The 25,315-nt window shown below is 35.9% G+C and overlaps 1 protein-coding gene across 2 annotated transcripts in view; it reads right to left on the bottom strand.

Moving 5' to 3' along the window:
- LOC121727943 (CCAAT/enhancer-binding protein) overlaps positions 1–24,196 on the bottom strand; it is a 28,677-nt gene extending 4,481 nt beyond the window's left edge. The window contains exons 1-2 of one of the 2 annotated variants that reach the window (XM_042116019.1): positions 24,143–24,196; positions 22,866–23,901 (exon numbers count right to left, since the gene is read on the bottom strand). In XM_042116019.1, the coding sequence (XP_041971953.1) occupies positions 22,872–23,901; positions 24,143–24,174 (1,062 nt within the window). In that variant the 5' untranslated portion in view covers positions 24,175–24,196 and the 3' untranslated portion in view covers positions 22,866–22,871. The remainder of the gene's footprint in view (positions 1–22,865; positions 23,902–24,142) is intronic. The other variant, XM_042116028.1, reaches the window with a different exon arrangement.
- Between the last annotated feature and the right edge of the window lie 1,119 nt (positions 24,197–25,315).

Genomic DNA, 25,315 nt, shown 5'->3' with positions numbered 1-25,315 from the left:
CTCGGTCAACGACCTCGCAGCCGAAACTCTGTGGGCAATGCACTCTGCTGCACTATACAGATAGAGATCGGGCTAGTTGAACGATAACGACTCTACATCTCAATGCAGAGAGCTGCGTTAAATTTTAATTATTCTCACTAATGTAGTTTCTTCCGTTTCTTCAACATTGACAACATTTTTTTGTTTTTTTTACGTTTTAATAAATATGCCATGCGCCAGGTACTGCATTTTGATAAACTTATTTTTATTGTTTCAAAACTCATTTTTAGGTTATTATTTATTAATTAGAATTTAGATATTATTATTAATGGTTATAAGGTAAAACGTACACTTTTATAAAAAATGTTGATGGTGTATTATCAGAATTATATACGTGGGAGCGGAGAAATACCACGTTCTCACAGAAAACCGGCGTGAAACAGCGCTTGCGTTGTGTTTCGCCGAGTGAGTGAGTTTACCGGAGGCCCAATCCCCTACCCTATTACCTTCCCTACCCTCCTCTATTCCCTTCCCTTCCCATCCCTACGCTCCCCTATTACCCTATTTCCTCTTAAAAGGCCGGCAACGCACCTGCAGCTCTTCTGATGCTGCGAGTGTCCATGGGCGACGGAAGTTGCTTTCCACCAGGTGACCCGTTTGCTCGTTTGCCCCCTTATTTCATAAAAAAAAAGAATTCAAATTATGTCGAAAGCTCATGTCTCACGAGCTTTGCTAGGTATTGCTTTGCCTAAGTTTTATATTGTCGATCTTACTCAAGATTTTATGCAAACATAATATATATTTTATATTCAGTAGATATTATAATATTTAGACTATAAAGATCAACGTGTAAAAACTAAAACATGAATATGTTAAACAGTAAAAACCTATTTAAATAAAGGCCTATAATTTTAACCTAATCCATATACATTAAGCTTATGTAAGCTATAATGACAATGTACCAGATCAATGACGTAACAATCATAAATGTGGGTTAAATTAATAAAAAAAAGTCACACCCACAACACGCACACAGGCGAGTGAAAGTACGCCGCGCCGTGAGATTGTCATACCACGTCCGTCCGCCGCGCGATCGGACGTGCCTCGCCGCTCGCGCCATGACTCATATTTTTTGGATGTTTGTATTAATATGCAGAAAACTTTATCTTTGAAAGATACAAGCTTAATGAAAGTAAAAAAACACGCGCGAAAACTTGAAAGCATGAACATTATGTTCCAGACCACGATGCATTTTATACAAATGTTGATATTATCTGTTGAGGTTTTGACTCGCCTATAGTTTTGGTCCATAGGTCAATTCTCTGTAGTCACCTTATAACCTGCTAGTAATATTGCCGTGGTATAATGTTTTAGAATGTGGCTCTTGACCATAACTAAATATCTTCTTTACAATAATTATTAGTATTCATAGATAATGCAGGCAGATCATCCTTAGGAAATTGAAGAAATGATCTATGTTCCATGGATCATGAGTCGGATGGGCGTATAAAATTTTGGCCCTGACACTTGATTTTTTCAGCAACGAATTGTAAAAATGTTTGTTCCAAGTAAAAAATCAGTACTTGAGTACTATAATCTATAACAACGATCAAAATTGACCTAAAAGAATTCAAACGTCAAAAACGTTTGAATTCTTTTAGGTCAATTTTGAACTAAGATAAGTAAAAAATTGGATTTAGGTGCGATCTGCGGCAAATGTATGTTCAAGGTCGTTTGCTCAGGGGATGGCCTTAATTAAGAATTAGCATTTCAGTCATGAGATTAATAATTTTATAGTATTCGTTTTGTATTCCGGAAAAGAAATGCTTTGCTCTAATTCAGTAATATACTGTACATAAAAAATAAATAAAAGAACCGCGCCTTCCACTTATAAAATGTTTTTTTAAGTATTGTAGGTCAAGTTTTTTATTAAACAAGATGAGAAGTGCTCTTGAGGTATGAATTTTACTCTTGTTTATCATTATAACACGCGGTGAATCAGCTACTTATAAATAGATAAAGATAGCAGCGGTGTCTTAGAATAGATACAGAAAACTGAGAGTGTTAGGGTGCGTCCAGATCTGGGTCATGTGGATGTGACTGTGACTTGTCAAATAAGAATGGGAAATATTAAGAAAAGATCGAAGCACATACAGTAAATAATCCAACCAAAAATGTTGCGCAAGTCATAATTATCTGAATATTGACAGAAACGCTGTCAAACTTCGAACAGAACTTATTGCTTACTGTCTATTCTGGTGCTGCATTCTAAAGATAGTGTGAACACATCGTGCAGTAATAATCTATCCTAGATATAGACTTATCAAATTCTAAATCACATAAAAAGTACAAAAACCTTATGAAATCAAATAAAAATTAGCGAGAATCACGATTAAGTATTACCGTAACAAAAGTTTAAAAATATTGTCTGTGGAAATTTATTTATGTTAGTTTTTTACAGTGATAATATGTTTTGAGTCCTGCTACTATATTGTCTTACGGCCGTTCCCAATATTTGATCTATCTCTGGTTTTGCCCTACTAGAGATAGGAATAGCTCACAATTGACATAAAATATATGTCCCTAATGTCTAATGTGAGCTATTCCTATCTCTAGTAGGGCAAAACCAGAGATAGATCAAATATTGGGAACGGCCGTTATACCTACTCGCTAAACGCATCATTCTATTCAAGTAATGTATTACTGGAATAGAATGATGATTCTATTATTTACGTTACATCGATTATGTAGTTTTCAATTAAAAACAGTTTCACAACATTGTATAGATAAAGTATGTTGATATTGTCAATGGAAAATGTATTTTTATGCAATTAAAGGAAAATAGACCAGCGAGTGATAACGCGCTATCTTTCTTATTTAATTAATGTATTATCACTCTACGGCCAATACAAAGCATAAATATATAAAATCCTAGCTGTCCCGGCAAACTTTTTTAGCCATAAAATGATTTTCCCTGTTTTCCTGCTTTTCTCTTGAAGTTTTTTCTGTTTTTTTTTAAAGACCTCACGATGCTCAAGACCTTTCCAATTATATTATATAATTAGATTAAAAATATAGAAAAAGCAAAAACGCTACAAATATTTACAAACTACAAAAGTAAATGAGTTGGAAGTAAAACCTTTTGTCATTTAGCTTAAGCTGAAGATTTTGTTTATAGAACGCGCTAATTTCAGGTACTAAAGCAGTGCGAATTTATCGAGTCTTCAGGCTGTATACAGTATAACATTACTCTACAAACATTAGAAGAGTTAAATCAGTGGAAAATGTAGAAAACATGGGGAAAATCTTCTTTAGTGTTGACGCGGACGTAGTCGTTTATACGTGGGAGAGCCATGCTTCGGCACGAATGGGCCGGCTCGACCGGAGAAATACCACGTTCTCACAGAAAACCGGCGTGAAACAGCGCTTGCGCTGTGTTTCGCCGAGTAAGTGAGTTTACCGGAGGCCCAATTCCCTTCCCTATCCTCCCCTATTCCCCTTCCTTTCCATCCCTACCCTTCCCTATTATCCTATTCCCTCTTAAAAGGCCGGCAACACACCTGCAGCTCTTCTGATGCTGCGAGTGTCCATGGGCGACGGAAGTTGCTGTCCATCAGGTGACCCGTTTGCTCGTTTACCCCCTTATTTCATAAAAAAAAAGTCGCGGACAACAGCTAGTTTTATTTAATAAGGTTACGTCTAGACTAGCCTAGGCTGACTGTAAAGTCAGATAGATAAACGCATTTTTAATACAGTACGTTAAGGCCGTCTCCCGACCAAACGACCTTGAACATACATTTGCCGTGTTGCTGAGATCGCACCAAAACCCTATATTTTTACTTAGTTCAAAATTGACCTAAAGAGAAAGTCCAAGGAATTTATTAGTTCAGAGGATCAATTATAGAGGTAAAACACAAATAGACGTACGCATTAATAACATTATTATGTTTTGATCTTACGAAATTCGCACTCCATTTTGTATATAGGTATGTAGAGTATTGCGTAGTGTCAGTCAAGGCCAAGGTTCGCCGACCTGTTTCAAAGTTCGTCTAACTTCGACCTAGTTTTGTCGCATGTAAACATTGCCGATTTGGTCTTCGCGATCTTCACATTCGCGAGAAAGTAACTAATTAGTATTATATAAAGAATAATTATTATGCTCTTCTTGACATAGAAAGGTAAAGCTTATTACTTTATTAGTGTTAAGATTTTTAAAATGCATTATTAAATTTACTGCATAGGACACTTTACTCCCACAAAAAAAAAAAAATATACACTACGTTTAGGGTGGGTTGCACCAACTTACTTTAACTATAACTGTAACTTTAACCATAACTTTATCTACAATGCAAAATGCCAAATCTTTGGTTAAAGTCAATAATGGACGCCATATTTAACGATAACCTTGAGCTCGACAAGGCTTTGAATCATGAATGAACGTAGCGAAAAAAAAAAACTAACGCTGTCATCACTCATCATACAAAAACGCAAGTTTTGACAGTTCTCCCTTACTAGCAGCGCCCCCGCCCACGTTCATTTAAAGCCTTGTCGGACCAGCTGTCATCTGTCTAATTCTGTGGTCGAAGTTAAGGTTAAAGTTAAAGTTAGCCTTAACTATAACTATTAACCATAACTTTGACCATAACTGTAACTATAACCATGGCTCTGGTGCAACCCACCCTTAATAGTTAATAGTGTACCAAAATTTGTGGTGGGTTGATCGTGCCTGGAACTTTGCCTTAGCAGGAGTAAAGCACTATGGGTTCTAGTGGGTAGCTCCTACGGGGATTCCCACATACCCCGGCCGATGTCACCAATCCGCCGGGGATACGGAAAACATTTCCCCATGTAAAAAAAAGTTACCGAAAAATACTGAAAATTAGTACACAGAAATATAGTTGAAATAATGAATTTTCATTTATTTCCATCGTGTTCACATCAACACAAGATGAAACTGCAAGACACAGTTTGACGGTGGCGGATAGATGCACAATTCGCAAATCAAGTGAAATAGATATACCCAGTAGAGTTAGATTTTTTTATACTGACTGACTATAATAATTAATTTCAGCTTCCCATACAAGTCTGAACTAACCCTACTGGGCTAATAGTAGAGCTATTATGCTGGCACTTCACATGGCTATTTGTATTTGCTATTGGCTATTTGTTGCATTTGGCAAAATTATTAACGTATACACAAACAAGCAAATAAAGGCAAATACGGCCTTCCATACATGGACGTCAAATACCAAACTTTTACTTGAATTTGTTTACTTGCCCATTTGACTCTTTTGATGTGCGTCAAAAACCGACAAAGGTATGTATACCGATATACGTGTATTTGGTATTGGTCATATTTGTCAAATAGGCAAATAAGGCCAATAATTTGTCAAACATACCGTCTACACATGGTGATTGTTTGGCGAATAATCAAATACGCAAATACAAATAGCCATGTGAAGTGCCACCTTTAAGTACATCATCGCGTCTTGCTGCGTCTCGTTTCGGTGTGGCTTGGCACTTAAGTTGCTTTTATCAATGACATTACTCTTTGATTAGTCACACCGGATATAAATAAAGGCTAAGATAAGAAAGGCAGATCTTCTATCGTTTGTGACATTCTAAACAATTCAATTACGAAATCTACATTTTAAGTAAGTTAATTTCAAACACCGCACACTGAACACTTGCGATTCTTTTTCATCTGATTAACGTTTCGCTAAATTTTATAGACTACAGGCCCATGTCGAAAATGGATGGATCATAAATATGACCATCAACTACCTGACCATATGTTATTAAGTAACAGCAGGTTCATATTATGAACCTGCTGTTGATGTAATAATATATAGGACGATATAAGAGCATAAAATAATAAGATTTGGCAATATGCCGTCACTTGTAAGCTGTCCAACTGAGTGCTGGTGAGAATTCAAAAGTGCAGGTAGAAGCATACTGGTCATATAATATAATATTTGTACGGCATTTATTACCATCGATAGATACAAGAAAAATAATAAGAAAGCGCGCAGTGCTGTAAGGGGAAAAATCGAGGGGTACAACCTTGTTACCCAACAAGTTACCCTCTCTTTCCGTGGTCCGGGGGGTGATTTGAAACAACATGAAATAATTTATTTTGAAAGTATCTTATGCATAATCATACTATATGCCGTATATTTTCGTTGGTCCAAAGGTTTGTAGGGGAAAAAACTCAAGGAAACATCCATAGAACAAAATGTAAAAAAATACATATTATTTAAACGAAAATCTATAAAAAATCATATGGATTTTATATATAATGTAATAAATAAGCAGAAGAGATAAGGGATAGGGAATAAGGTATACCTTATTCCCTATGCCTTATCTCTTCTGCTTATTTATAACATTAGCCTATTCCTTCATAAAAAGGCCGAAAACGCACTTGCAACTCTCCTGATGTTTGCCCCCTTATTTTATAAAAAAAATACGTTTAAGGTGACGCCGCGTTAAAGTAAAAAACCATGTTGGATATGTTCTAGAATTTAGATTGCTTGTTTTTGGGCCCGCCTCTCATAGTAAACAATGGAACAGCAAAAATGGAAAGGGCGTAAGCGACAAAATGGTTTTTGTCGCGTAATTTAAAAACCATAAATACATTTCATATAAGCTACGAGCAAATTAAAGTGTATGCCTCAAAAAAAATCTATGTACAAATTTTGGAAGCTTAAATGACCTCTGTTGGCAAAGAGAAATCCTTTTTTTACAGAGCCTTCCTGTGGTTTGATCTCGCTAAACATATTACGGTCTAGTACTTTTGAAGAATTTCATTTCAAAGCTAACTAAAATAATATAAAATTTTATTTATTAATAAATGGGAAAGTGTGTCTGTCTGTCTGTCTTTTACCTCTTCACGCCCAAACCGCTGAAACTGATTTTGCTGGGTACATACCCAGCAAAATCGGTTTCAACACTTTGAGTACCTACCGGGGAAGGACATAATTAGGATACTATATACCCAGAAAAATGTACGGTTCCCGCGTGAAAAACAAATTTTGGCGCAACGGAGTTGCGGGCGTCATCTAGTAAAATCTATATCATATTACATTATACGAAAAAATCTTACGGTTTTCGGTGCTAAAATCTATCCCAGAACTCTACATATAAGTATCTCAATACTAAAGTTCATTGAAACCATCAATGGCTTAAGATTGAAGAGGTAACAGATAGAACTTTATATTATATTTTATAGTATTTGTTACATTCTATGATTTGTAACAACTGAACAGTAATAATATAATAGTTAAAACTGTCAAAACTTGAAACAAGTTAAACTCATGTTTGAAGTTTTGGGAATAGTATCTATTCATAGTATTTAGGGCGCTTGATAACAGTGACACACATACGATATCTGCCAAAACAAACAAACAAACATACCTGATATCGATTTACCCACGATCTAATATTATCTTTAATCCTCATCTGACACCAACAGCCAAACTTAACTGGCACCTTACAAGCAGGAGTTTAACAATAAGCCCACCAACTAGTGCGTATTGGGCCACGTACAATATAGGGTTCCGTAGTAAGTACTGCTTTTATTTAGCTTTTGATAATTTTTGTATAGTCAAAGAATGTACATAATATTATTTTATAACGTGTTTTTGGGTGACTCAACTTTAACTACGCGCTTTAACTTACTTTAATTCGAGCTTTAACTTTAACAGACGTTGATGAAATCGGACCTTAAGCTTGTCAACCTAAAACTGTTGTTGTTTTGATTGTTTTTTCTAGTTGATATACGATCTGTTATATAAAATATTGTTTGTTTACTTATAAAATATACATTGTATTGTTAAAAAGACTTAGAACATTTTTTATGGTAGTTATCACATATTACTTATTTTAACCAGCTAACTGGTTAAAATAAGTAAAATTACTTACTTACCTAATTGTATATCAATTAATTTGTATCTAGTGTTTATGTGCATGATGGAAAAGACTGGTCTCCACGACACAGGGAATCCTAGTGTGGAGATCAGTGTAAGATTAGCGTCGTAGAAATTTTAAGTGAAATAAAGATTTGTTTATTGTTATTGTTTTATTTATATTTTGTTAGTGGAGTTACATTTTACTTAAATTTTAATAATTTCTTCCTTTGTTTATGTCCAAAAAATATATATTAAATAATTCTCTACGGCTAAATAGCATGATTTATTCAAATGAGAACCTGTTTTATGTAATTTAATGAGAATAGAATAAACTTTTTGCACTTTAATTGACTCACCCAGATAATACCTTGTTAATATGAAGTCTAACTGGTTTCCGCACATTAACGGTAATATTTACCACACAATAACATTTTCTATTATTATATATTGAGTATCGCTTATCATGCCTCTTATAAATGAGATCGATATCAGGATTATTACTTTAACATAAATTAACTAAAGTATTTTTAGTAGAACATTCATATACGTATATAAATGAAAGCTGCTAAAACATAATTATAAAATTTAGGGCCATACACACCTTTGGCGGCATGTGCGCAAAGTAGTGCGTATTGGGCCACGTACAATATAGGGTTCCGTAGTAAGTACTGCTTTTATTTAGCTTTTGATAATTTTTGTATAGTCAAAGAATGTACATAATATTATTTTATAACGTGTTTTTGGGTGACTCAACTTTAACTACGCGCTTTAACTTACTTTAATTCGAGCTTTAACTTTAACAGACGTTGATGAAATCGGACCTTAAGCTTGTCAACCTAAAACTGTTGTTGTTTTGATTGTTTTTTCTAGTTGATATACGATCTGTTATATAAAATATTGTTTGTTTACTTATAAAATATACATTGTATTGTTAAAAAGACTTAGAACATTTTTTATGGTAGTTATCACATATTACTTATTTTAACCAGCTAACTGGTTAAAATAAGTAAAATTACTTACTTACCTAATTGTATATCAATTAATTTGTATCTAGTGTTTATGTGCATGATGGAAAAGACTGGTCTCCACGACACAGGGAATCCTAGTGTGGAGATCAGTGATTGTGTAAGATTAGCGTCGTAGAAATTTTAAGTGAAATAAAGATTTGTTTATTGTTATTGTTTTATTTATATTTTGTTAGTGGAGTTACATTTTACTTAAATTTTAATAATTTCTTCCTTTGTTTATGTCCAAAAAATATATATTAAATAATTCTCTACGGCTAAATAGCATGATTTATTCAAATGAGAACCTGTTTTATGTAATTTAATGAGAATAGAATAAACTTTTTGCACTTTAATTGACTCACCCAGATAATACCTTGTTAATATGAAGTCTAACTGGTTTCCGCACATTAACGGTAATATTTACCACACAATAACATTTTCTATTATTATATATTGAGTATCGCTTATCATGCCTCTTATAAATGAGATCGATATCAGGATTATTACTTTAACATAAATTAACTAAAGTATTTTTAGTAGAACATTCATATACGTATATAAATGAAAGCTGCTAAAACATAATTATAAAATTTAGGGCCATACACACCTTTGGCGGCATGTGCGCAAAGTTCAATGACCGCGACGCTCGCCTACGGGCAAGTGCTACGTACTACGTAGTAACAAGTCAACGAATACTTGTGTTTAAATATCGCTGATCACGTGAAAAAGTAAAATAATGCTTTATTCAAAATGGGTATTAAAAATCCACTTTTTAGGGTTTCGTACCCAAAGGGTAAAAACGGGACCCTATTACTGAGACTTCGATGTCTGTCCGTCTGTCAGTCAGTCTGGCTGTCTCCAGGCTGTATGTCAAAAACTGCTATAGCTAGAATTTTCACAGATTGTGTATATAATATGTTGCCGCTATAACGGCAAAATACTAAAAACAAAATAATATTTAAGGGGGGCTACCATACAACAAACGTGATTTTATTGGCTTTTTTGCTTGTAATGCATAATGGCAACAGGTAGGCGCTTGAAATATCCACAAAATCTTTAATTATATATCTACTTTAATATTTAACAATAAAATTAAAATAAAATAATTAAGATGACTCGCATACAAAAAACACATTTTATTAGCTCTATAACGATACAGAACCTTTCGTGCGCGAGTCCGACTCGCACTTGGCCAATTATTGAACCTACCACCGGTTCGGGAACTATAGCCCGGCAATCTTTCAATGATAATTAATATTGTAGTAAACTTAAGTAAGTATTAATTTATCACGTAGTCTTAACTATAAATTAATAGTTCTAGATGTCGCCAGCAACTTCCATAGTTTAGTCGTTTCGTGCAAAAGTATATTTTTGTAGTTAATATCGTAATCTTCGGTCTTACGGCTTACCACAAAAGATCTATTTAACATCTATTGAACAGTTGTTTTGAGACCATTATGAATGAATTTCTCTCTAATCAACTGTTCAACAGGTGTTTAAATCTTTTGTAGTAAGACGCTAATGTTTTGTTTAAACAAAAAACTTGCTCTCCACACAATATTATAGCCAGTAGCAACTAATATTATAGTCAACGAAATTGAATAAAATTCAAGCTAGCTTTTGCCCGCGACTTCGCTCGCGTTAAGAAGACGTAATATTATTTTACAATTTTTCATCCCCAATTTTATCCCTGTAAGGGTGAAATTTATCAAAATCCGTGGGATTTGAGTTTACCGGAGGCCCAATCCTCTACCCCATTCCCTTCCCTACCCTCCCCTATTACCCAATACCCTCTTAAAAGGCCGGCAACGCACTTGCAGCTCTTCTGATCCTGCAAGTGTCCATGGGCGACGGAAGTTGCTTTCCATCAGGTGACCCGTTTGCTCGTTTGCCCCCTTATTTCATAAAAAAAACCTTTCTTAGCGAATGCCTATGTCATTAATCTACCTGCAGGCCAAATTTCAGAGCGATCCGTCCAGTGGTTTGGGCTGTGCGTTGATAGATCACTATATCAGTCAGTCAGTCAGTCAGTCAGTCATCTTTGACTTTTATTTATATTATATTTAGATTTGTTTACTTTTGTTGGGCAACGAGAAATGTGCGTAACGTGTTATAAAAGTTTGAAAGAAAACAAAACGATTACGGCCACGTGAAAAACGGAATTCCTTAAAACGTGACGGTGTTCAAAGAATGTACAATGTGTCTATGATTTTATATTTAACTAGACGACGACGGCAAGTCGAAACTCTGTTGCGCCAAAATTCGTTCATCGAGCGGGAACCGTGCATTTTTCTTGATAAAAAGTATCCTATGTCTTTGCCGGGACTCAAAGCATCTCCATACCCAGCAAAATCTCTTCAGCGGTTTGGGCGTGAGAGGTGACAAACAGACAGGTAGACTTTCCCATTTAAAATGTTAGTATAGATGCAGCGGGGCTAGAATGGTCACATTTAGCAATTCCTTTCAATAAATTCAGCGAATGAATTGTCAAAACTGTCAAACTGACAAATGTCAAAGCAGTACAGAAATACAGAAATGAATTGCAAGCAGAGTTGCATTTTGCGATTTTAGAAAAATGAATCTTATTATGATTCATATCATAATTCTTCAAAGCGACCATTTTAGCCTCGCTGAACCAGATACAGACCATGATCCAAACCACGCCTAAAAGTACCTTGATGAAAATATAACTTTATAAATAATACTCGTAGTGCATGGCAATCATGTTTGTTGAAGCGAAAACTTTCCTAGCGGCGAAGTGAATTTTTTTCTAGGATAGTAATATATGTTAAAAAAATTTGAACTCGCGTCGCAAAAATTTGTAAGACGAAGGAAAAGTAATGACCTCATCTTAACTTTGTCACGATGTGCCTGCTATTTCGTTTTCATAAATACTATCAAGAAGTTGATTCCTATGCAAATCGGGGCCCTAAGTAGTTTGGTCGCGTTACGTCAAACCTAGCTGACAGATCACAATTAACATTGAATTGACATATTCGACCAAATAACGTTGGTCTGTCAATTGCATAGCAATCAACTTCCTCGATGGTACATGAAATATCGAAGATACAGATGCAATAATTAAGTATATTCATGACAGCACGTTTTATCTACACTGCATTTTTTTATCGTACGACTCATTCCTAAAATGTTACTATGAATTCTCACTATATTATTTATTTATTATCAATTGAAATTATGAATGAAAGAATTTACATTGTCAATGAAATTATATCGTCTTCGTGGGACCACGTGTTCAAACGCACGTGCTATTCTCTGTCAACGTGATTTTAACCGACTTTCAAAATGGCATCCATTTATTTTAATGTTCATTCAATTAATTAAATTACAATGTTTAGTTAACTTTGAGGTAGCAAAGTTAGCTCCGATCGTTTATTATGTTTTAGGGAGACGAAACTAAGATCGGTTTTAGAAAATGTAACTGCTCCATGTATTATTATTATAATCTTATATATAAAATTCTCGTATCACAATGTTAGGCCGCGAACTCCTCCGAAACGACTTTACTGATTTTAACCAAATTTTATATGCATATTCAGTGGGTCTGAGAATCGGCTACTGGCTACTTTTTATATTGATGAGTGCATTTGTTGAATAAATAATAGTAAATTATTACAACACGAGTCTGATGGCGACCATTGTTTGTGTGACGGGATAGTGATGGATGTTGTCACGGTAACATACTTATTTAATCACTTCAATAAAAGAGTATGGGCGATATACTTGATTTATATTATGGCAAAACAACATTTGCCGGGACAGCTAGTTATTATATAAATGGATAGAGCTAAAGGATTTAGGGAGATCGCAGACGACACACTTTTTGTGCGATCGAGTCTGCGGCGCCCATACAGTCGGCATGCCTTTTATGACTAATACACACTTATGTAATGTTAGTATTGATTGTTAAAAAACAATCATTACTAACATTATAAGTGTGTATATCTGTCTGTTACCACTTCACGCCCGAACCGCTGTACCGATTTTGCTGCAATTTCGCATGGAGATACTTTCAGTCCCGGGAAAGGACTCCTTGAAATTAATAACTTGCTATAGGTCTACCAGAATTTGATAGCAAAAAAATGAGAAAAGAATTAATTGACTCTAGCAATACCGGGGTAGTTGGTATAAAACATTTTGATCCTTTTTTTTCCTTAAAGCGGCTGATTCTGTGTGTGAAACATGCTAATATAAAAATTTAACAAATGATCAAGGATATTTTTTTAATATCTGCCATCAAAATTTGCCATCAGATCCTGGTAGACCTATAATATTTATCCATTTTTTACAAACTACCTAACAATAGATGACGCCCGTAATTCTGATGCGCCTAAATTCGTTTACCGCACGGGAAAAGTACATTTATTTGATGTAAAGAGTATCCTTTCCCGGGACTCAAAATAATATGTTCATACCACAGCAAAATCAGTTCAGCGGTTTGGACGTGAAGAAGTAACAGACAGACACACTTTCGCATTTATAATCTAATATATAAAAATAAGTCGAGTTTTCCTTCCTGACGCTATAACTCCAGAACACACGAACCGAATTCCACGATTTTGCATTCGTTGGAAAGGTCCCGGGCTCCGTGAGGTCTATAGAAAAAAAAACAGAAAAAACTTCAAGAGAAAAGCAGGAAAACAGGCAAAATCTTTTTATGGCAAAACAACGTTACCGGGACAGCTAGTAGTATCTTAATATGGATTTTAGTTTTTAAGTTTTTTTATGTATCCGTAGCCTACGCAGTACGCACTGTCACAAACACTTCCGAAACGGCTCGTCAGTCGTCAGGGTGTGGGAGTTGAAAGGAGAAAGTGGACAAACTCGCGTGGGAACAAAGAAATTCAAATCGATGTCCAAATTAATAAAATTCACACCAAACCTGAGCAAATTTATGTGACACTTTAGAAAGATTGATAGTAGTCAGTAGTCAAGTAGTTAGTCAAAAGTTTAAATAATAATCATTAAACGCACCTATTATGTCATATATTTAAACGAGCAATTCTTGTATATATATATATATATATATAATTGATATAATTGGAATCTCGGAATCGGCTTCAACGATTTTCATGAAATTTAGTATATAGGGGTTTCGGGGGCGATAAATTGATCTAGCTAGGAATCATTTCTAGAAAATGTCATTTTCATCGTATACCGAGCAAAGCTCGGTCACACAGCTAGTTATTATTAAGTGAGATTTTTCAACCACAGTAAGTATATTGTTAAGTTTGAGCAGTATTGTTATAAAGATACAGTATCTTTAAATGTTTGTTTTATTTTAATTTTATTGTACACAAGAAACATGTTTTTGATAATTGGGGATGTTTTTGTAGAAAAAAACATTAACAATATTTAAATTATTATTATCAAACGACTAGAACGTTCTAGATTTTCGTATTTCCAGTCCAAAATAGGATTGTTGACAAAACGTTATGTCAACACCTCTTGTTGTCCGGCCGATTTCCCCGAAACTTTTCAAACCCGTTTCTTCCTGAAAGCGCTTTAATAAATAAATTATGTGAAACTTAGCCAAGTTTTTCTTAATTTGTTTCTTGAGTAAGTACAAATCTTTTTTTTGGAACGAAGTTCCTTATCGCGCGGTGCGAAAGGGGGCTAGACGGAAAAAAATAAGACCAAAAAGTTGTCATGACATATTTTGCCACAGACATAGAAGATAGATACCGCATTTTTTTGTTGACTATTGAGTGTTAGGTTTTTGTACATAAGAAATAACTTCGTTCCATCCGCGTGTCCCTTGACACCTCTCAAGTTTTGTATTTTTTTTTAGTTTTGACGTGGGAGAGCCATGCTTCGGCGTGAATGGGCCGGCTCGACCGGAGAAATACCACGTTCTCACAGAAAAAAGCGTGAAACAGCGCTTGCGCTGTGTTTCGCCGAGTGAGTGAGTTTACCGGAGGCCCAATCCCCTACCCTACTCCCTTCTATCCCCTTCCCTACCCTCCCCTATTCCCTTCCCTTCCCATCCTTATTCTCCCCTATTATCCTATTCCCTCTTAAAAGGCTGGCAACGCACCTGCAGCTCTTCTGATGCTGCGAGTGTCCATGGGCGACGGCAGTTGCTTTCCATCAGGTGACCCGTTTGCTCGTTTGCCCCTTATTTCATTTTAAAAAAAAGTTTTTAAAGTGAAAATTTTTTGGGATGAGTACAAAATGTTTAACTTGCTTCAAGATTCAGGATTAAGAGCACGTGGCCTGACTGACTAATACCGCTGTTTCGTTTTTACTTTTGCCAAAATTCCCGATTTCAATTCTTTGTTTTATTTTCGTCTTTGCAAACTTTTATTCCCGAAACATAGCTTCGCTTTGCCAATTTGGGTCTGGAACGATTTTATGTGAAATGTAGCTATGTTTTAATCGCTTTGTGAGGGTTGTTATATGACCATGAATGTGACCGTCAATGCAGTGATTAGCGGCATTTCCTGCATCCATCAATATAATAGTTTTATAATTTATTAATTACAGTTTTCAACCTATAATTTTTGTAGAGGTTTTAATTACAAATTGTACTAATAACATTGTTAAACAATATTCGTGGAACGTAGAAATTAAAATTAAAATCTTAACAAGACTCTTTATTATTTTTTTAACCTCCGACAAAAAGAGGGGTGTTATAAGTTTGACGTGTCTGTATGTCTGTGACATCGTAGCATCCAAACGGGTGAACCGATTTTGATCTAGTTTTTTAATATTTACATTTTCACAATATTAATTTAAAACTTTCCACATCGCCTTCAGCTTTACACCTTATTATTTTCTATCTTAATACACTGCATGTGCTTGTTGACTCTAATTTACTGATTTCTCAAGTCCCAAGTGTTAGGTTGACGCGTTAATAGGAACATTAAAATGCAAGGATTGTCGTACTATTTATTAACAAGAAGTAAAATAAAGTATCAAAGCAATAAGTTGTAATGTTTTCTTGCGTGATGTATACTGATCGTTTGACACACATACTCGACGTGTTACGAAACCGCGCGCGCGCCGCCGTCCGCCCCGGCGGACTCTACATTGTCAGTAATGACACCCTACTATAAAATTGTACTGTAAATAGGCTTATTAAATCATCTATACATCGATACATCTATACATATAAATAAAATTAGAGTGTCTGTTTGTAATATTGAAAGAACCGTTTTTTACTACATGCATATGAATCTAATCTTTGTTATTATACTATGTTGACGCGGACGAAGTCGCAGGCAACAGCTAGTTATAAATATTATGCATAAGCATAAGCCTTGCACGAAAAAAAGGGATAGTATTTTTTTTTAGCGCTTAATGCTTAAGTAATTATAATAAATGTGTTTGCACTTATCATAGATTTACATAAAAACCGTGTACACATTATGTAATTATGAAAAAGTAGTGATCATTATAATCTTACACAATATTTACTTTTGGATTCAAAACACAAATATGTGTTGGTCTTCCATAACACCGTCCGAAAAGTACAAAAGGCATAACGTGAAAAGTGAAAGCCGCCGTGTTCGTACTCGCACGGTAACGATCCATCATGTCCTTATATATATAAGATCACGCCCATGGACGAATGTTAATATAAAGAGGATCACGATGCGAAAGTTAAAGACGGATATCTAAGTCATGAAAATATATCTATATATATAAAACTCTTTCAACGCACAGCCCAAAGCACTGACTGAAATTTGACATGTAGGTAGATGTTATGACGTAGGCATCCGCTAATAAAGGATTTTGATCAATTTTACCCCCAAGGGGTCAAAATAGGGGATGAAAGTTTGTATATAATAATACTTGCTAACACGAGCGAAGCCGCGAGAAAAAGCTCGTATATTATAATATCATGGAAAGATCGCGGTATAGGTACGCGAAAGTTGGAAACGGATCTAAGTCTGATTATCATGGAATTTTTATTTTAGGCCGTGCGCCCATTGCGACTTTTTGTAGCGATGCAGTCGCGATACTGTCGCATATTTGCATCGATACAGTCGCGATGCAGTCGCTAGCTGTATGTCCTGTATCTGTATGGCGTTGCAAATGCGACTAAGGCGCAGCGCAGACGACAGACTAACCGTGACGCACTTTTTAGTCCGTGGAAATAGAACTGCGCGTCGTGTGCGTCACGGATAGTCTGTCGTCTGCGATGCGCCTAACGCGCGTTAGTAGTGATTCAGTCGTGCGTTTCATAGTCGCGCGACTGCATCGCTACTAAAAGTCGCAGTGGGCGATGGCCCTAAGTTTGTAACAGAATTTTTCAGTTAATCTACCCTCACCTCACTTATTAAGCTAAGCAATAAAAATGTAGATTCAGTGGTTTCATCTCGCATTGGACAGCCAAAGATACCAAAGCTAAAGAATCGAAGACAGAGTCTACATTCCTAAATTTTAAAACTCAAAGGACTGTAAAGGTATTAAGTAAACTCTAGGTTACTTTTATAACAAAATGTAGAAAATAGAATTTAAGAAAATTATACTTTCAAGAGTGGCAAAATACAGCAAAGGATAAAGACATGTGGAAGGAAAGAGGCCTTTGCCCAGCAGTGGGACTCCATCGGCTATTAATAATAATCATCACACTTTTCTACTGGAACAAGAAAACGTTACCTAATTAATTTTTTCATCGGAAAGATTTAATTACTAACGATATTTTAATTTGTATCTGAGTAAAACGAAGAGAAGAGGAAGACTTGTATTAAATCGGCTCCAAAATTATTAGCCTAATTTCGATAAACTTTGACAGGAACATATATAAATAGTAACTGGAGTGGGACATTGACCACTACAATGGTTCAAAACTTAAAATTAATGTTTTGTTTTAACTTTAAAAGTTTATAGCATGTAAAATATAATACCTTGAGAGAGAAAGTTAAAAATATTGTTAATTTGCATAATTGTTAATTAAAATAATTAAATCCATTTTTTGTTAAGCTTCACTTTTGTAGAAACCAAGAATAATTTTATTATTTCAAGAGTAACAACAGAAATGAAAGTGTTTCACTAAAATATGATTTTGACCTGTTAAGCTACTAATTATGTAGATGTTTATAAATAGTAATTCTTTAAAAACAGATACTTAATAATAATTGACATCTTTGCTGTGGGTAATTAATATAGACAAAGACGTATACTCGACTCTCGTATTTTTAAGTAGTTTTTATAAAATAGGCGGACACACGAGCAAACGGGTCACATGATGGAAAGCAACTACCGTCGCCCATGGGCACTCGCAATATCAGAAGAGCTGCAGGTGCGTTGCCGGCCCTTATATAATAATTTTGATATATCAAAGTAACGGGTAATTTACTGTCCTAATAATATAACAAGTTTTATTGAATGAAAGTTCATTTGAATTATAATATTACATCCGGAGATAAAGCTTAGTTATTCCAGCGAAAAGGATTCGAAGAATTTAAAAACCTTAAAACCATTGTTCCGCCAGCGAACGTGAAATAGTTAAAATCAACAATTCAATCGGAAGGCAGTAAGTAGGGCATGCGGCGAAATTTCACGCCTCATCAACCCGAATTGAACCTTACACTTCAGACTTACGGTCTCGATTACAGTGGTCCGTGGAACAGCGAAAATGAAAGTTATACGCGATTTGCACAGGCAAATTTGAATATGTTCTCACTGTTGGTTGCCGTGGTATTGGTGTAGGTCCACATAACTGGTTTCGGTGATGATAAAAAGTGGGTAATTAGTGTGTTACTCGGAGAAAAAACGCATTTTTGGGACAAAAAACCAGCTCCGTGAGAAACTTGATATTATTGCGAAGCAATCTTGGTGAAATATTCTTTATGACACTTAACATAATATCAACTTTTGAAAGGAACTGCAGCGTGCTATAACAGCTTTCTTGATTTTAATGAAAAGTTTGGTTTTAAACTTTTCATCGACAATTTAAGTAACTTTTACAAGTTTAAACTTATTTTTCATTATAACTTCTGAGTTTAATGAGATCTTTATAGGGTTCCGTACCTAAAGGGGAAGAACGGGATCCTATTACTAAGACTTCGATGTCTGCCCGTCTGTCCATCTGTTCGTCTGTCCTTCTGTCCGTCTGTCTGTGGCTGTAACTCAAGAACCGCTATAGCGAGACTTCTGAAATTTTCACAGATTGTGTATATCTGTTGCCGCTATAACAACAAATATAAAACAAAATAAATTAAATATTTTAGAGGGGCTCCGATACAACAAACGTGAATGTTTTGCTATTTTTTGCTCGATATCGATAACGGCAACACATAGGCACTTGAAATATTCACGAAATACTCAGTTGTATTTGTACTTTAATAATTAATAATAAAGTTTAAATAAATTAAATAATTAAGGGGGGCTCCCATACAAAAAACACAATTTTCAGCCTATTTTTGCTCTATTGTGGTAAGGAACCCTTCGTGCGCGAGTCCAACTCACACTTGGCCGATTTTTAATCATTACTGGGTAGTATAAGCTTTTTATTAAAATATGTAGACACCAGAATATTATAAAAACATTGAGTATGTACTTTTGATACGGTGAGCAAATAGGCAAGTTTCATACTTTTTTTTAACATTATTATTCATTGGCATATATCAGCCTTTCCCAAAATGGGCGATTATACCCCCTTGTGGGCGCTGAAGGTCTAAGGGGGGCGGTATATGGGACCCAGAAAATGGGAGCGTTGTGTAAAGGCGGGGAAGGGTGATTTATTTCATCTGGATGCATTTTAAATTGAAACAAATGGGGCGCTAAAATATTTTTTTCTCAAAGTGGGAAGAGAGGGAGGGAGTGGGAGGTGTGGTTAAGTAGACAAAATAAGTTTGGGAACCTCTGGCATATCTATATATATAAAACTCAAGGGTGACTGACTGACATGGTGATCTATCAACGCACGGCCCAAACCACTGGAACGATCGGGCTGAAATTTGGCATGCAGGTAGATATTATGACGTAGCTTAGGCATCCGCTAAGAAAGGATTTTGATCAATTCTACCTCCAAGGGGTTAAAATAGGGAATGAAAGTTTGTAAATAGTAATACTTCTTAACGCGAGCGAAGCTGCGGGCAAAAGCTCGTATAAATATAAAGCTGAATTTACCTCAAAATGTAACTGAAGTATCCACTCTTTAACTAAACTTATCATTTGCGAAATCCTTCAAGTAACAAACAAAACCAGCCTGTGTGATATTTTAATATAGATAATAATATTAAACTGCAAATTAATAAAACCCCTAATTCATTTTGTAAATTAATAAATAAAACCACAGTTTAGTTATTAACAAGTAGTGCGAATTGTTAATTCGGTTCCGGAAGAGTACACAATCGCGAATGTGATAATATTATACAACGGTACTACGGACGTGACGTCCACTCGGCAAGGATACGGCCTTCACCCTTTAAGATAACATACTCTAGTATAATTCATAATTATATTGATATAACATGCTGTATACTACGCCTACACAATAGTTTTGAATTCGGATACGGTTTGCAAAATGTGGAATTCTGAAAAGGGCTGAATGCTGATCTAAATGATTTCGATAATTTAACTGCCGAAAATCATGAAAAAGTTATTGAAACCGAAATGTATGAGATCCTAATATTTTGATGTCTAATTTCAACTACCTAAACAAAGCCATAAATGAAAACTTTTGAGTCTACAGTAAAAAAAAACACGTGCGCAGTTGAAAACGTTTTTCAAATGCTAAGTACGAGATTTCTGGAAGTGAAGAGGCGGCACTGGTTCAGGATGGTCCTTTCTGTGTCACAGATTATCATTTTGCACAGATTAATAATTATAACTGTAAAAAGTAAAACTGCATTTAGCAGTACCGCAGTTACGTAGTTCTGTATAAGCTGAAGCGCCTACGTTCAGCTTATACAGAACCACGTAAAGTCGAAGGCAAATCCCATGTATCACTTTTGAATCTATCACTAACTAATGAGCTTCAAAAGTCAGACCAACCAGTCGTAAACGAATAGAAAAGTTAGAAAAGTATATTTTATTATTATTACTAGATGACGCCCGCAACTCCGTTGCGCCAAAACTCGTTTATCGCGCGGGAACCGTACATTTTTCCGGGACAAAAAGTATCTCCATGCCAAATTGACTGAAGTGAAGTGCGTGAAGAGGTAACAGACAGACAGTCAGACACACTTTCGCATTTATAATATTTTATTATTATTTTGTATTGTATATTATATTGTATAGATTTAAAGTTTTATCTTGTAATTGTGCACGCTTTACCTGATGTCTTATATCACATCTCTCTCCGTAGGGCTGCTGTAAGAAATTTCTTTCGAAATAAGCAGTTCCTTTGTGTCGTCTTTCAATGTCAACTTTTATTTAAAAATTTCTTGTGTGCAATAAATGTAAAATAAAAAAAAAAAAAAAAAGAAAGTCGGATTTTCTCTCAACATTATCAGTGATTCAGCCCTTGTTATGGAGTTTAAAAACATTATCCACGTGACGACTTAAACGTGATTCAGTGTTGGATTATGCAAGATGTCTAAACGCCGTGTCACATGGACCTTGCCGCTTGCGCCATGGTGACAAGGGGAAGAAAAGTTCTACTGAGTCCGTCAACCATTAATATTTTAAATGCGAAAGTCTGTCTGTCTGTCTGTTACCTCTTCACGCCTAAGCCGCTGAACCGATTTTGCTGTCTATCCTGGAAAATGTACGGCTCCCGCACGATAAATGAATTTTGGCGGGTGTCATTAAGTACTACATACACTAGTCGAGTTACGAGTATTTATTAATCCAAAATTTTTACCTAATTTTAAAAAAAGTGGCGGTTTCAAAAACTTTTTGTGGTTTGACGGATAAAGAAAGAGTTGGAATAACATTTTTATTGACAGTAAATTGAAAAAGCATCATTCTCATCTATTTACATTCAATTTTACATTCAAATAATCGAGAGCTTAATTTGACTGGTATGTAGTTCTATTATAATTAGGTTATTACTTACTACTTAGCGTCATAATTTTTTTCCAGAAATCGATTATGGTTTTCATGAGTCATCGTTTAGAATAATTGAAATAGTTAATGTGATTTGATGGAAAATAATGAACAAGTTAGATTAAAACCTAAATTATTTATGGCTTCCTTTGCCTTGACTCTCATTGTTACCCTTTTATTGAGATGTGACAGCTCATTGGTCAAATCCTTTATTATTGTGGTACGTACTAACCTACTTTTCGCTCAAAATTTCGTAGTAAACTAGACTTATTTTATTCCAAAGTTGTCGTTATAAAATTATGGGAATTAATTCAAAGAAGCGATTTAGACTAACGACTCTACATTTTTGTAAAAGTCAAAAACCTAAGCCTATTTTGATCAAGTTCTTTTTTATCTATTATGATGACAAATATATTTCAAAGAAATCACTAGGAATTGTGATAATGTGAAATACATTTGATTCTAAAAGTTTATTTTATTATTTTGGAGTTTCATTCGTAATTATAGTAATACTATAATTAAAACTTATTGACTGGTATAAAAAACTTTACCTAATATTTTAATTTAAATAATATTTCAGAAGTCATGTTATATTATATATAAATTAAATTTTCAAAATCCTTATAATATTCATTTCAAAATCCTTATAATATGCAACATTGTACGACGTCAAACTCTACATAGAGCTGGGGAAGCTTTTAAAGCATTTGGTTAAATTAGCGCTTAGTGTTTTGTTTTATATTATATTTTATACATAATAATTTATTTTTCGTAGATATAAATAGTTACAATCGACTTCGACAATCGAAAACAGCTATTTCAATTTACTTACAAGCCGTAAACATGTGTCAAAGAAACTGTTTTACGCGTCGCAAGTAATAAACTTATATTGCGTAATAACTATAAAACAAAACCCTTTTTCCGTGCGCATGATTTACCGTTCCTCACACATGCGACCGGCACACCACACAGTACACACATGCAAACACCGAGATGCCACACTCACCTACGGTCAAAGCGTATGGTCCTGCCCGTGAGGAGCTCCTAGTTGTAGCATCGATCGACAGAGCTCCGTGATCTCCGGGTGATTTAAATTGATCAGATGGACGTACATCTGCTTGTGAAGACTCAGTTCCCCCGTCACCGCCTCCAGCCTCTTCAGCAGCGCCTCCTTCTCTCTGAGGAGCGTTTTTACTTTTTCCTCCACTTCCCGGGAGCGGACCTTAGCTTTTTCGCGCGATTTTCGCACGGCTATATTGTTCCGCTCCCGCCGCCTTCTGTACTCGTCGGTCCCCTTGTCTATAGCTTTGCCGGAGGAGGACCGCCTCGGCGGCGGCACCGGCTTGTGTTTCAGCAGGGGCGGGAGCAGGGGGGCACCCAGGGGCGGCAGTGGGGTGAATCCTCCCCCGTACGGCCCGCTGACGCCCACCGGGGGCTGCACGTTGTACTGGCCGGTGTACTGCGCACACGTCACGGATCTCCGGAAGTCGTGCGGTTCCGGCGGCTCCTCCTTTATCGGCGGGGCCTGCTCGTGTGAATTTGCCTGCACGGGCGCGACGTAGGAGGCCCCCGAGTGCACCGGCTGGGGCATGTACGCGAGGGTCGTCCGCGCGAACGGCCTGTGCTGGGGGGACCGGGCTCCGGGCAGGATCTCCTGGAACAGGGCCATGGAGTCCTCCCCCCGGAACTGGTCCTCGATGAGGTGCTGCAGGTCCAAGCTGATCTCCTGTCCATTGAGCTCGTCCAAGTCCGGGGGCGGGAAAGGGGTGCGTTTGTCTTCGGCCGCCTTTTTCAGGTCGGGCTGCGGCGGCGGAGGCGGGGCCGCTGCTGCGTCGTACATCTGAGGTGATTCCATACCGCCGGGGCCGATCGGCCCAGCGGTGCTGCTGCGAGTCTCCACTTCAGGGCACTGGTGATCACTAGAGCACATGCACGGTCGCGCGGCGGGCACTCGCGGACGGAGCGGGCACGTACGTTCGCTCCGACAGTCGGACGCTGACTGACGGAGCGCGCGCGCAATGCTGGCCGGAAGGAAGCTGTTGCTGAAAGTTCGCAAGTAAAAGTTTTAAGGCTCGCGCACATCGTAGCACCGAGTTTATTTCAATTGAAATTTCAGGTATTTAAGGCTATTGTTTAAATATTTTTTATGAAACATAAAATAACTCTTTGTAGGATTAAACATATTTATCTATAAAATGAAAGTTTATTAAATGAAAAACCACGTTAATTTATTAAAATATTAATTATTTTATAAAAACTCTACGTTAGTAAACGAATACTTACCTAGTAATCCTAGTATTTAAAATATCCCACATTCAAAACCGGTATTGTTTATTTGCTTTTATAGGTTGATAAATTATCGCATTATGAAAAATAAGGTAACATTATCAACAATATTAAGATGAAAGCTTGCAAAATCTTTCGTCCCTTAAGTAATAAAAAATTATAAATACCTATGCAGAGAAATTGTTTTTAATAAATCTCAGATGCAAGTAAGCAATGTAGCTACCAAACTAAATTATGTAATTGTCACAACAGGTTCTAAACTATTTAAAAATTAGTACCAACTCTTTAGATTCCTCATTCTTATTTTAAATCTCAAAACGAAAAACTCGATTCTATTTATGAATTATTTTTATATTATTGGAATCGATAAAAAGCGTTATCGTGCATGCTATCGCGGCGGAGTCACTATCATCACGGACAGAAGCAACAACCCGTTATCAATGATCGTACGCAACATCGATATCGACCGATTGCATCGCCGAGATGCGGCACGGCCCTACGTGGACAATCGCTAGATGGAACAGAGCTTATGAAATTATTATTTTTATTACATAACTTTTTTTTATTTTAATGATTATCTGTGGTTATGTATTTTTTTCTTTCAAGCTCTATGTCTGCGTAGTAGACTGTAGATGTATGCGAATTCGCGAATTGTTGATAAAATTAATTTAATACATAACATTGAATATTGATACACATGTTTCTCTCCAATACATGACATTAAAATACTAGAAATATTTTTTTATTTCTTTACTTTTTGTTTTAAAACATTCCTTTTTTATTTTTTTTAACATTTTTTTTGTTATTTTGTTATGTTGGAATTAGGAACATTCTAGAGTCTTCATCCTAAACCATAAAGTTAATATAATATTATATTACCTTTATGTCCTAAACAGCTTACCACGTTGCTAATATTATGTTGTCAGTTGTCACACTAAGATACATTAAATAATGATTACTTAATTTTAATTAAATTAAGAGGTTTTAAAATTTCTCATTATGATAAATGACTTACCGGAGATAATTATGTATGTAATATGCCTACTATTCGCGGATGATCTCAAGTTGTTGCTGGCGATCAAAGGCATCAATGATTGTGAGCGCCTCCAGCGGGACTTGGCGAGGGTAGTCGAGTGGAGTCGGAAGAATTAGCTGGCATTTAATGTCTCC

The sequence above is a fragment of the Aricia agestis genome, chromosome 1 (assembly GCF_905147365.1).
Source record: "Aricia agestis chromosome 1, ilAriAges1.1, whole genome shotgun sequence".
Lineage (NCBI taxonomy): Eukaryota > Metazoa > Arthropoda > Insecta > Lepidoptera > Lycaenidae > Aricia > Aricia agestis.
This window is presented reverse-complemented; position numbering and strand designations above follow the sequence as displayed.